The following is a 12873-nucleotide window of genomic DNA, read 5'->3' as shown; positions in this document are numbered from 1 at the left end:
AGCCGCTGGCCGTTGTCCACTCCCCCCTGTACCTTCCTCATCCTCCACTCCCTCCTATTGGCTTGTTGTCGAGGGAGACTGGGTGGAAAGGTCACACGTGAGTCCTCAGCCCTCTCTGCTACCCCCCCCCCCCACTCCCACTCCCCGAGACCTCTACACTCTCCCGACCCACGTTCAGGTCAGTTATAAGGACGTCTCCACGCAGTAGACGTGGGCCAGGTTAGAGGGTCTCGCCGGCCGGTCCCTGCCGTGGGGGTCATGGAGGTACTGGTGGTGACGACAGGGGCTCCGGGTGCCGGGGGGGACTACACTGATGCTGCTTGTGTTGTGGTGGGGGACGATTAAGCTGCTGCTGCTGTTGTTGTTGTTTTGATTGCAAGGCGTGACGGGGAGGCTGTACTGGCGGTAGGGACGAGGGGGTCGGGTGCGAGCTGGGGCCTGGGGCTGAGTGGGAGGGGGCGGCGGCTTACGGAGGGCCGGGTGCAGGTGCTGGTATCTGCTGAGCTCAGATTCATCGTCCACATCAGTGTCATCGATCAGCGGGATGTTATGGATGAGGTCGTTGATGAGGAACTCCGGGTGAGCCATAAAGTTGTGAATAGAGTTGCGGGATTCCGGTTTCTCCCGGCCCTCGTAGAGCGAACTACGGAATGCTTTCACCACTCGCATCTGCAGAAGAGAAGAAGAGGAGGGAGGGAAGACAAGACGAGAGAGAAGAGAAAGTCAAAAAATACAAACGGGAAAAAAGAGAGACGGGAATCCCAGAGACAGACTGTCCTCCAGCAGACAGACAGACAGACGGACAGACAGACAGACGGACAAACAGACAGACGGACACAGGGCCAGGTGGCATCAGTTCTAGTTCAAGACTTCTACACGAATGAATGTGCTCAATTCTTTAAATCTTCTCTTGGATCACGCCAAAAATGGGCGGGGCCAGAGCTGAACAATCCTTTACATATTTTAAGATTTGAGAAAAGTGTTTTCTTTTTTAGTTTGACGAGAACATGGAAGAGTCAGACTGTTGAAAAGCCTCCGTCAACACCTTTGGAAGTGGAGTCATGAACAAGTTTTAGGTTGTTTGTTCTTTTGTTGTTTGTTTCATTTCATTTTGTTTGTTCTGGACAATCTGTGGGACAGAAGTGACGACTGTCCTCCTCTTGTAGATCTGATCTGATCTCATCTCAACAGAGACGTGGAGAACAGACAGCAGACCGGAGCGAGGCCTCGTGTTCGTCAGGACGTGAACATCTGTCTGTAGGTTGCTTTTATTTACCCGTATTTACCCATGTTTGACTGAGTTTTGTACAAAATATAAGAAAAGGTTCTTAACAGATTTTAGTTTTAAGGAGGGATGACATCAGTGATTCCATTGTCAGAGGTAAAAAGTGTTTCCATGTTTGTTATTCAAGGCGGGTAATATGAAGCAGAATTTACCTCTACAGTTAATTTATAATTAATAAACAGCTATGGGTAATAAAATAAAAAAATCAGGGATGTATAGCCAACAAAGAACAATAACATGTCAAATAGATTAGAATATAATAGAATAGAATACTATTTAATTTTTTAATCTGTTAAACTATCACTGAAATTCAGTGTATTAATATAATTCAAAAAACTTTGTTTTATATATTTTTTAAAAATCTTTTGACTATTTTTCAGTTTTCAGTTTTCTTTATTATTATTATTTTTTAAGAAAATAAAATATACTAAAGTTCAAATTGTGTTTGGTAGAGAGATTTTAACATGGATTCTTGTAATTTAGGCAAATAGTTTCATTTTATGTGAATAAATGTTTACAGTTGTCGTTGTTTAAACGTCAGACAACTTATCCCGAGTACAGAGACTCTCTTTGGTGCTGCTAGGGGAATCATGTGACCTGTGGGAGGGGCCAGGCAGCTTTTCACTGTTTCTTGTTTCTGTGCAGACGAGCTTACTGGCTAACATATAGCTCTATCAGTCAAAATATGAGGAATGATTTAAAACTCAAATCTAAACTGGACCAAAGATTTTCATACAAGAGCATTTTGTAAGCAAAGTCTGGCTATATTTATTATATATGATGACATAATAAAATATAATATCATTGATATAAATAATATTTGTGAAGTGTTTTGATATTTATAAATGCCATCAAATTGAAAGGCACAGCACATGATTCTACTTGAAGATATCAAGACCTGATTCAACCTCAATTCAGTGTCCACCTGATCCTGTGTGTCCAACAGACAAATGTAACCCCACCCCACCCCAAAAAAATAAGGTTGTTAATGACATGTTTTGTCAGTTCTCACACACCAGTTTAAGCTCACAAGACAAGAGCACCGAGCAGCGACCAACACAAAGACGACAGCAGCCTCTCACGCCTCACATCATACATACATGTATGCATGTTTGTATGTTTGTGTGTTTGTGTGTGTGTGTCACACTAAAAGACACCTCACGAACATGCAGAAACACACATGAGGGTGGTCGTGAGGCGCGCATGAAGAAGAAGCAGGAATAGTGAGTGCTGGGATAATGCAGAATAAAATAAGAAACTGGAAAGAACCTATAGCAGTGACCGCACACGTGAACACATGAACACATGTACACATGAACACGTGAACAAGTGAACACACAAAGACATCAACACACACAGCAGCGGTGGAACTCGGAGCAGCAGAAGCGTTGAAGGCTGATATCCTCGAGGGTCCATGCACAGTCATCGATTATATGTTCATACCGTAAATACACGCAGTACAAACAGACAGAGAGAGGCACACACACAAAAGACACACACACACACACACACACACACATGCACATGTGCAAAATGTCCTGCAACCATGCAGCAGCGAGACGCAAAGAGAACTGAGTGACTGAAAGGATGAAGATGCTGATCGTGGAGTTACTGCAGGATAGAAAGAAAAGCCAGTCTTGAAAAACAGAAAGGTGACATCAGCAGGTCAGAACAGTATGTGATTGGTTGGTAACTATAAACATAATGTGATTGGTTTAAAGGCCAGAGTGAAGTGGGCATCAGTGCTGTCATACAAAGAGAGGCAGCTAGGTCATGCTGAATAAGAGCTTACACGCACACACGCGCACGCAGGCGCGCGCACACACACACACACACACACACACTGTACTTCAAGGTGAATTATGCAGTCGATGGTGTATGTGTGCGTCAACACATTCCTTTGTCATAGCAGTTGGTCCATGCACCCTAGCCTCAAGCCAAAACAGAGAAAAAGAAGCAGCATGAGCTCAAAAGAAACAACAGTTCAGTGCGTATTTACGAACAAGCACAGGCAGACAGAGCCCTATATAGAGACACTTTGGCCAGATGAGGTCAGCTTTGTGTGGACTTCAGCACCAGCGGACGCCAAACCGTGACTATGATGGTGGATGGTCGGGTGGCTGAATGGCGGTCGGTGCTGCAGGCGGTCAAAGTAGAAGAAGTCTCTATATGTGACTCTGGCATTAATGGACTGACAGACAGACACAGACAGACGGTCAAGCAGTAGGTTCAGTGCTTATCTGTTTTTCCAAAGAGCCTGTTAGATGATAGAAAAACACCTGATGCAAGGTTTCAAAGTGTTACTTGCTCAGTTTGTCAGCCCTTGGTTAGTTGTCATTTCGTCTCAATGGAAAGGGTAAACTTTCGAGTATATGGTGCCCACAGTGGAAGCAGAGAGGCCTGGAGGTCAGGGCACTGCTGTGCTACTTTTGTCTCTCACCCATTTTTCTGTCTCTCACCCTCTTTCCCTGTCGGCTCTTTCAGTGATGATGGTGGGAAAAACGCTGATGGTCAAAGAATGAAGAGGATATAGATGCTTCAAGGCAGAGAGGCTGCTGTGTGCAAAATAACAGCCAATGAAAAGAACCCTAACAGGAAACATGGGAGGAGCTATGAGGTCTTGTTTCTGAGAAACTTCATGCTTTGTGTTAGAATCAGGACAATTTAAGAGCTGTTTCATTAACACTGACAGAATAAAAAACTGCTCTGTCCAAGTCAAATGTCTTTTCTCCAGCATGTAGTCATTTTCTTCTTAGTGTGGGAAGTCTACCTCTCATGTACTTGATTTAAGACACGAAAACTTCTGACAACAACTTCGGTTTGACCAAACATCTTTGGTCTTCTTGGCCAAATTTGTTTGGTTTTTGGTCTTCTTGATTAAAAACTTGTTAAAGTCTTTGGAATCTTTGTGATTTGACTCTTAATTCATTACATTTCCAGTTACCAGATATCTTACCAAGTGCATATATCTTACTGCGCTGGCTAATTTGTGGTATATTTCTTCTCAAAGCAACTATCAATTACCAGTTATGAGTAATTAAGTAGTTGATTTGTTCAGTGAACCTAAGCTGAGGAGCTGAATAGTTGAGCCTGAATTTGAGACTTGGTCTGAACACTGTCTTGCTTGCTCATCTTGACGGTCAGTTAAACTAGTCCAGTCTGAAGCTGGATCCAAAGATCAGTTCTAGCGATCATAAAGATCAGGTTTTTATGTATATCATGCGGATATCTTTGTCCTCTTTCTTGGCCACTGAGCCTAGATGATAGCTGTAAGAATCAGAACCGATCCACATCATACTGCAACAAGACTCAGTGCAAGGTGGACCTGAAGGCAGCGTCTAACTTTCAGGTAAAATCTGTGGACTAGCAGCAGTGCAGGGCTGATAGGCAGAGTGTTCCTCCATAACAAAGAATTATTTGAAATGCCTTTTTATGGAAATTCTTATATCAGAGATATCATCACCTTATGCGATTAAAGGACAAGGACGTTGGTTTTGTAACCAAATCCCGTAAGAGGTAAAGCTAGCAGCATGGTGTTGTATTTGTCACGATTAGTCAGTCAGACCATAATGAATTTGTGGAGTCACAACATTTCATCTGACTTCTCCCCATTAACTCATTAGCTTCGCCACTGGCTTCCTACAGTCTCAGCTACATTTATGGCTCATTAGCAAATATTAGCATGCTAACACTCTGAGCTAAAATGTAAATGGGATAACAGTGTTCTATCTGAGAAAACAATATGTTATCGTAAGGAAGCTCGTGTTAGCACTTAGCTAATTATTCCTTATTGCTGTTCCCAAGAAGCCTCTGCGAGCTGCTGGCACCCACAAGCAAAAAAATATTCGTAAATAAAATAAAAGCCAGATGAAGTTTCTCAGTCCACAAAACATTTCTACAACTTTTCAGAAAAACAAAGATGCAGCATTCTTTATCAACTGAAGATGGAGACATAAAAAAGATGAGAAGATCGCAACTGTGTTGTCTTCAGCCGCCTATCTGAAATAAGGTTCACGGGTGTTTGCTGGAGCCGATCCCAGCCGGCTTTGGGCGAAGTACAACCTGGATGAGGCGCTGGCTACTGGCCAGACTGGCTAAATTCTGTCTTTTGAGTAAACATGGTAAAAGGTCAATTAAAAAGACTGTGATCACTTGATCACAGTCGGCTTCCATGTAGCATGAAGGGACAGCGAGCAGCTAACCTGAGTCACAGGTCACACATAGTAAATGCTTGCTTTCCACATTCATTTGGTTTCTGAAACAGGAACTGAACAATCAGAGGAGGAATTCCAAATTACATTACCAGTCACACTGGCTGTTGAACAGATTTCAACACAACAGCCTCTTGAAATTAATAGAAAATAATTGAAAAGGCAGGCGATGTGTTAGCAGTGGTGGGGCTGAACCCTGGAACCGTTCTTAGACTCTACATCCTTGCTTCCAAACTATCACCGTTCACATTTTCTCAAGCAAACAAGTTCCTATGTTCAAATATCGTAACAGCACATTTCCTTTCATGGTTGTCGTAAAGTTATGGAGGGAAGGATGTGTTTCCAAAGTACTTTCAGAAAAGCCCTGCTAACGTCTAGTGCTGTACAGGATGATCACAACAATGAGGTGTGGTAGTGTTGACTACGACTTCTCTGCATCTACACCTACAGGTGATGAAGCAACGTGGAGAGGAAGGCAGTGTTGAATGTACGAAGAAGAAAAGGGGCAAGTAAGGTAAGGAGAAGCAACTGAGAATACAGATGGAGGATCAAATGAAAAACAGTGCAAAACACACACAACCATACACGATAATACAGGTGCATACAACACACACTGATAGAGCAAATGCACAGAAGTCAGATATCAGGAAATGCACACAACAAAAACACTTGCGAACAGACACATGCGGAACTGACAAAAAGGAAATAAAGAGAATACATGAGGGGTGGATCCTACTCCAGGAGATGGGAGGATGACAAAAAAGGGATGAGCTACAAAGTAAAGTAAAAAACATGGGAAAAAGTAATCTACAGAAGAAATCTTATCTGTATGCTACAGAATAACCTGTATTTAGATCTATTAAAATCTAAATACCTCCACACACAAAAAAAATGGTACTAAGAAGAACAACAAGAACAAATTTCACTGAAAATTTCTGCAATCGGGGAACCTGTAACATCTCATTAATATGGATAAAAGAGGGCAGCACTGTGGTGGAGAGAGAGGGGGAAAAAAGTGGACAGAGAGATGAATTAGGAGTTTTTTAGAAACATCTGGGGACCAAACTTGTGACATCAGCGCTGAAAATACTGTCACAGAAATAACCAGTTCATAACAACCACAGCGCCGGACATGAGTGAGCACAAGAAGACAAAAACAAGAGCTGGTCATGGAAACATCAGTGTGTCAACGGGCCTTTATACTCGAAGGTTTACAGTTGAGAGAATTGCACAGTCCATATGAAAGGCATTTGGTCGTGACTATGGTGGTGAAGAGTAATCTTAAGATTTGACAGAACTGTTGCAGACAGTGTGTATTCTCTTGGTTTATATAAAAAACAGAAATGACACAACAATTTAACACGAGAGACACAGGAACCAAGCTTGACGTCAGTTACATACGTAGCCTGTGTCACGCATGGTGCAGGAGGAGATGCTCGTCTCTCTGACATGAGGATGCATACTTGTCTTTCTCACCACTTTAATGTCTTCTGACTCTGCTTCCAAACACGTTTTTAGTCTTTGAACACTTCCATTTTGGTCAGGACAGCACAGACAGAGAGAGAGAGAGAACGGCGAGCCACCTCCTGGACCAACCCACACTCAACAACAATACAGACTCTGGCCTGAGACTGGGACTGGATTTGGCCCAGACCAGATCAGACCAGAATAGACACAGCCGTCAGGACTGGCTGCTGTTTTGACCGGAAGACTTGGAGAAGAAAATAGAGGAGACATTGCAAAAAACACGAGCAGCGAGCGAGAAGGAGGGGACACAACCATGAAAAAGTAAAAATACTGCAGTCCACGTGCCGTGCAGCAGTGTGTGTGTCTATGAATGGGTGTAAGAGAGCAAAAAGTCACTGTGTGTGTGTGTGTGTGTGTGTAAGCAGGTAGGCTTTACGTGTGTGTTTGTGTGTACATGCATTCGGCGAACTCACTCCCGGGGGCTGGGCTGGTATTGGCTGTAGCGGTGGAGAGAGCTACGTGAGAGGGGGTAGAGAGAGTGTTTACGTCGTGAAGCTGACTGAGCACGGAGGAGCGCCGTCTCACCGCCCCCTGAAATGAACCGCTGCGCTTGAACGTGCTCACTACCTCCATCTGCAGGACAGAGACAAAACAGCAGCACTCAGTGATGGGGGGAAGGCCGTCTGAGCGTGCGTGTGCGTGTGCGTGTGTGTGTGTGTGTGTGTGTGTGTGTGTGTGTGTGTGTGTGTGTGGCAGTCCCTTAACATTTCCTGCCACAGCAAAAAGCAATAGCATTTTTAATGTTGTTTGAGATGAATGAACATCAGTGTTCCTGTTTAAATCTGGTTTTGGCATCAGTACTCAGTGATCCAGTCACAAGCAGACAGACTGTTTCACCTGGGCTCACGATGTGACTTCTAGTGACGTCGCGAACCGGTTTTACGAATAAATGCACTGGGATGAATGAACAACATGTTTTAACACAGCAATTAAAAAAAAATTGTGCTGTGCAGCAACAAATTGCATAACGGGAGTGGGCACTGGCTGACAAAGAAGTAGACTATACATTATTTTCTGTATGTTGCCTAATGATAAAAAGGTATTTTATCTCATGAAATGACATCATGGAAAAGCAACAGTGCGATCCAACAGTGTAAATGTTGTCTGTTGTGGTTTCTTGTTATTTGAGTCAGAGGTCCTTCAGTGTGGACCAGGACACATTAACACAGACACAGCTGAACAAGAGCTACCACCTCTAAAACCTCGTCCGTGATTTGGATTTTAATGTATCCTGAATATGTTCACATTTGTACCATAGCTGTCCATAGAAGAGGAAGAAGAATACATTTTGTTCCTCATAAAAACACTCGTATCAGATTTTACCCATCATTGGAGCACAGTTGACGGTCTCTACGCTGCCTGAGGATCAAACTGGATCAAACCTGCTTAAAAATTTGAAAACGTCTCTTGAAGTCCAAAGGTCAAAGTGGATGACCTTTATCCTCCCAAATCGTAGCCCCCTTTGTGATCAGATCACTCAGTACTGTTGCTAAGACCAAGTCTAAAGAACTTTCTGAATATTCATGATAAAGAGTGTGCTTGAATTAGCCTTTCTCATTTGCATATCCAGACCTGATGATGGATTTTTTAAAAACGCAACTTTTTTGTTGCGTTTACGCCTTCCGTCCACACGACAACTCAGATATCCGGAACGAAAACGCAACTTTTTAAAAACGCTGGCCGAGGTGGATTTCTTTTAAAAACACTGGGTCTGCGTTGTCGTGTGAACCGCGTATCCGGAACTTTTTAAAAACGCTGAAGTCTTGCCTGCGACGAAAACCTCTGTGACGTCATATTTATGGGCCCGTGTGTTGTGACAACAAAATACGGAGGATTCCTATTGGATAAAATTTGACTCAATACTGCCACCACATGGTTTGGCATGCTTATAGCCGTTTATGTGTGGACAGAGATTTTTTTGAAAACGATGTCGTGTGGACGCGAATCGTTTTCGATGCGTTTTTGAAAAGTAGCGTTTTTAAAAAAAATCCGTCATCGTGTGGGCGGGGCCTGAATGAAGAACCAACTTCGTTTACACAAAGACAGACACTCAAGCAAAAAGTTTACACCGGCTCTCTATCATAGCTCAGGAGGCTGTTAGCTGTGCTGCTTGTGTTTTTCTGTCTTTGTCCATTTGCGCACAAAGAAGTGTGAGAATAATTCAGTTAACGTAATCAGGCAGGTCAACAGCCCTTCTTCTTAGCAGACATCTGTACAGTGTGTAAACACGAGCGCCACCGCAGCAACATACACACAAACGCGGCATCGATCTTCTTAGCTTAGAAAGCGTTAGCTGTGATTGAGAGAAAGAAAAATGGAATTAGCATGTTTGGCACAAGTCAGAAGAACAGCACAGAGTGAGAGAAAGACCGACTTTATAAAAAAAATCAGACATCAAGAGAGATAGTGTGTGTTTACGCCTCATTAGATCCAGTCTAACTAAGAGTTTATTTCCCATTAATATGTGTTTAAAGGAAAACCAGTTAGAACCCATCTCCTCCAACATAACTTTCCTTTCACGCTGAAACAATCATTTTTATTAAACATCAGATTTTCATGTCCGGTATACTTTCAGAATATCTCTCTGGAATTCCCCTGAAGCTACTTGCCACTGTTTGAGATGTTGTGTCCATATAATTGTGTGTGTGTTGAAGGGTTGCTGTGCGGCCGTCTCCAACAGTACCTGGGTCTGGATGCGGTTGAGGCCTCTGAACCAGAGGATCTGTCCACGGCGCAGCTCTCTCTCAGCACAGTCGATCTCCTCCTCATCCTCGGCCAGCTCCTCTCCTTCTTCCTCCCCAGGTTCCAAGCCTAGCCCCGCCTCCTTCAGGCAAGGAAGACGCTCTGTTGGCACAGTGGCGATCACCTGGAATCCAGTTACACAGGGCATCTGAAAGCTTTTGCAATGTTGCGTATTATTTGTCTCTTGTAACACAGGATTACCTCAACAGTCATTTTAAGAACATGACATGAAAGATCAGAGTTATCCAGCGTGAGTGTTTCTTCTTTCTCTACCTCCCTGAGTGTAGTCTGACTCAGCAGGCAGACAACTGGCTTACCTGCCCCCAGAGCAGCTCTCCGACCCCCACGAACAGACACCAGAGCCACTGCTCCACGTTAAGAGGTGCACAGCTGAAGGGCTTCCCTCCCCACTGCACAATCACAATCTGCGGCAGAGACACAACGATGGCTGTCAGGGTCAGACACACACACACACACACACACACACACACACACACACACACACACACACACACACACACACACACACGCACACGCACACACAGCCTTGAGGCAGAAAACGGGCTCTGCATCATCTGTTTGTGCTGCACCAACCACAGTCTGCACCGTAAGAGGAAAAACATCAGCATGTCTGTCGTCTCGTCTGTCCCAGTTTCAAGTAGGGCGAACACGCTGGCATTGTCACTGTGATGGCAACTGATGCGTAGAATTCAAATCTACCCAAGACCTCTGGCTTGTTTCCAGTCTGCCTCTTTAAGCTTGAATCAGTCAGTGAAGGTATGCTTACCTCAGTAGAGGCAGCATAGAAATACAGTAGAGTAGAGCCTCGAGATTTGAATTTAATCTGTTCCGTGACTGAGCTCGTAAATCAAACAAATTTTCCCCATTTAAAATTCATAAAATAATTCTAATCCTTTCCAGTCTTGTAGAAAAACTCCAAATTCCCTAAATTATGAAAAAAAACCCCATATATTTTAATCAACCAATGGACATGTAGACTTTAACTGTGTATAATTAATTATATTTGTTACGTAAACAACGATACAGAATTTTAAGAAACACAAAAATCATGACAACACATGAACTATGTCTTCACTACGGCAAAGCAAAAAGAGATCCGGTCTCAGGTGATGTTGTTTAAATCCGCCAACAGGTGGGAAAAAACGAGATCCGGTCACAGCTGATGAACTAGTGTTGGTATCCTGAAGTACAACTCGTATCTTGGAGTTTGGCTCGTATCTCAAAGAACTCGTATGTCGAAGTGTGACTGTGTAATCATTTCCACCATCAATAAGGTTAATCAGTGTAATGCTCTTCTCTTGTCACCACATTACATAACCACATATCTCCCTCTACAGTCTATTTCATGCAGCAATCACGGGGCAGTGTCTTACTACTTCCACAAGAGCAACACACTTCAGTCCAACAACTGCTCATCTCGCTCAGCCACTACCATTCCTACAACCTTTTCAAAGCAGAACCTATGAATCCTGTACAAATGCAGCAAAGGTGTAATTGCTATCTGTCTGTTTTCCTCTTCAAAATGGAAAAACAACACACTTGGCAGTTCCTTACCCTCAAATTAAAGAAAGAGACCACTGTGTACTTGGAAAGGCTCATTTTTCTTTTACTGTATTTTCCGCACGATAAGGCGCACCTAAAAGCCTAACATTTTTTCATAAACCCGTAGTGCGCCTTATAATCCGGTGCATTTTATATATGGATTAACATTCATAATAATTTTGGTTAAATACATGATCGCTGAAAAAAAGCCTGCAGTCTGGCTGGCAGTCATTCCGCACTCCGCCACCAGAGGAGCCCCCTCACAAGGCACTCGGGCCCACGCCCCCTAACAACCGGTGATTACGTTGCAAAACATAAGGAACTTTCAACAATTCTATTAATAAAGTGTGACTGACTGACTGATCTCAGTATTTCCTAACTATTTGGTGTCAGAAATAACCCACTTTAAACTTATTGGTATTAAAAATTCCATTTTGCTGTCATTTGGAATCTAGTGACGGTCCATTCTATTAGTCTGTGGAAACATTAGGGTTAGGGTTATTAAAAACTAGTTAAAAAATTGTTTAGGACACACAGCAGCAAATAGCTGCACCTCACCTCCGACTGGACTACCGATCGATCGAAACAATATTTAATTAATGAACGAACACAAACATCGGAGCTTAAATATCTGCTTCGAACTTCAGATCAGGAAATAATCCTCTCTGTTTGCACTGACTGCACTCGTAATGAATTTAACCAGTTTTTAATGTCAGGTTTTTTTAATATGCATGTTCACTTCTTTCTAAGATGGCAAAGTGATCAACTGATCAGGTTTCCTTGATGAGGCTCAGAATGGCTTATTGACATAACAATAGGGGCCATTCAAAGGTAGTCAGGAAGTCATGAATGCAATCATGACTGCCTGAGCAGCGCGGCTCTATCTAGTGGACGGATTACGCAACTACAGCTGCTGCAGTTTATCAAATACATTTTATTTATTTTTATTTTTTATTGTGTGCGCCTTATAATCCGGTGCGCTTTATAATCCGGTGCGCCTATATATATATATATATATATATATATATATATATATATATATATATATATATATATATATATGTATGTATGTATGTATGTGTGTGTGTGTGTGTGTGTGTGTGTGTGTGTGTATATATATATATATATATATATATATATATATAATAAATTATAAAACAAACAAATTATTGAGGGTGTGCCTAATAGTCCAGTGCGCCTTTTAGTGCGGAAAATACTGTAGATCAAATTGTGTGTTAAAACTTACTTGCACAGCGAAGGTCCCAAGAACGATGGAACAAAATATGGGATTGGAAAATATTCCATCGAAGACGTTTCTCTCTCCGTGGATCTTGCGAGCATTGATCTCATTGAAAAGCTGCATGAGGACGAAGGTGTTGAAGATGATGGTGTAATGTTCGGAGGGAGGGGAGTGGAGTGGAGCATTGCGACCGCTGTCGATGTTAAACATGCGCTCGCCTGGAGTTCAAAGAAAGGAATAAATAAAGTTTGATTAGAAGCATTCTGAAACAAAACCTGAGTATCTGAATTCTACAATGAGTCTAC

At 42.8% G+C, this 12873-nt stretch overlaps 1 protein-coding gene across 1 annotated transcript in view; it reads right to left on the bottom strand.

Annotated features, from left to right (window-relative positions):
• Positions 1 to 499: 499 nt before the first annotated feature.
• atp2b3b (ATPase plasma membrane Ca2+ transporting 3b) overlaps positions 500 to 12873 on the bottom strand; it is a 46281-nt gene continuing 33907 nt past the window's right edge. The window contains exons 21-25 of the mRNA XM_068328363.1: positions 12575 to 12786; positions 10083 to 10190; positions 9707 to 9889; positions 7437 to 7596; positions 500 to 669 (exon numbers count right to left, since the gene is read on the bottom strand). Of these exons, the coding sequence (XP_068184464.1) occupies positions 644 to 669; positions 7437 to 7596; positions 9707 to 9889; positions 10083 to 10190; positions 12575 to 12786 (689 nt within the window). The 3' untranslated portion in view covers positions 500 to 643. The remainder of the gene's footprint in view (positions 670 to 7436; positions 7597 to 9706; positions 9890 to 10082; positions 10191 to 12574; positions 12787 to 12873) is intronic.

This window comes from Antennarius striatus, chromosome 2 (genome assembly GCF_040054535.1).
Source record: "Antennarius striatus isolate MH-2024 chromosome 2, ASM4005453v1, whole genome shotgun sequence".
Taxonomy (NCBI): domain Eukaryota; kingdom Metazoa; phylum Chordata; class Actinopteri; order Lophiiformes; family Antennariidae; genus Antennarius; species Antennarius striatus.
Note: the sequence above shows the minus strand (reverse complement) of the source record. Positions and strands in the feature narration are given on the sequence as shown.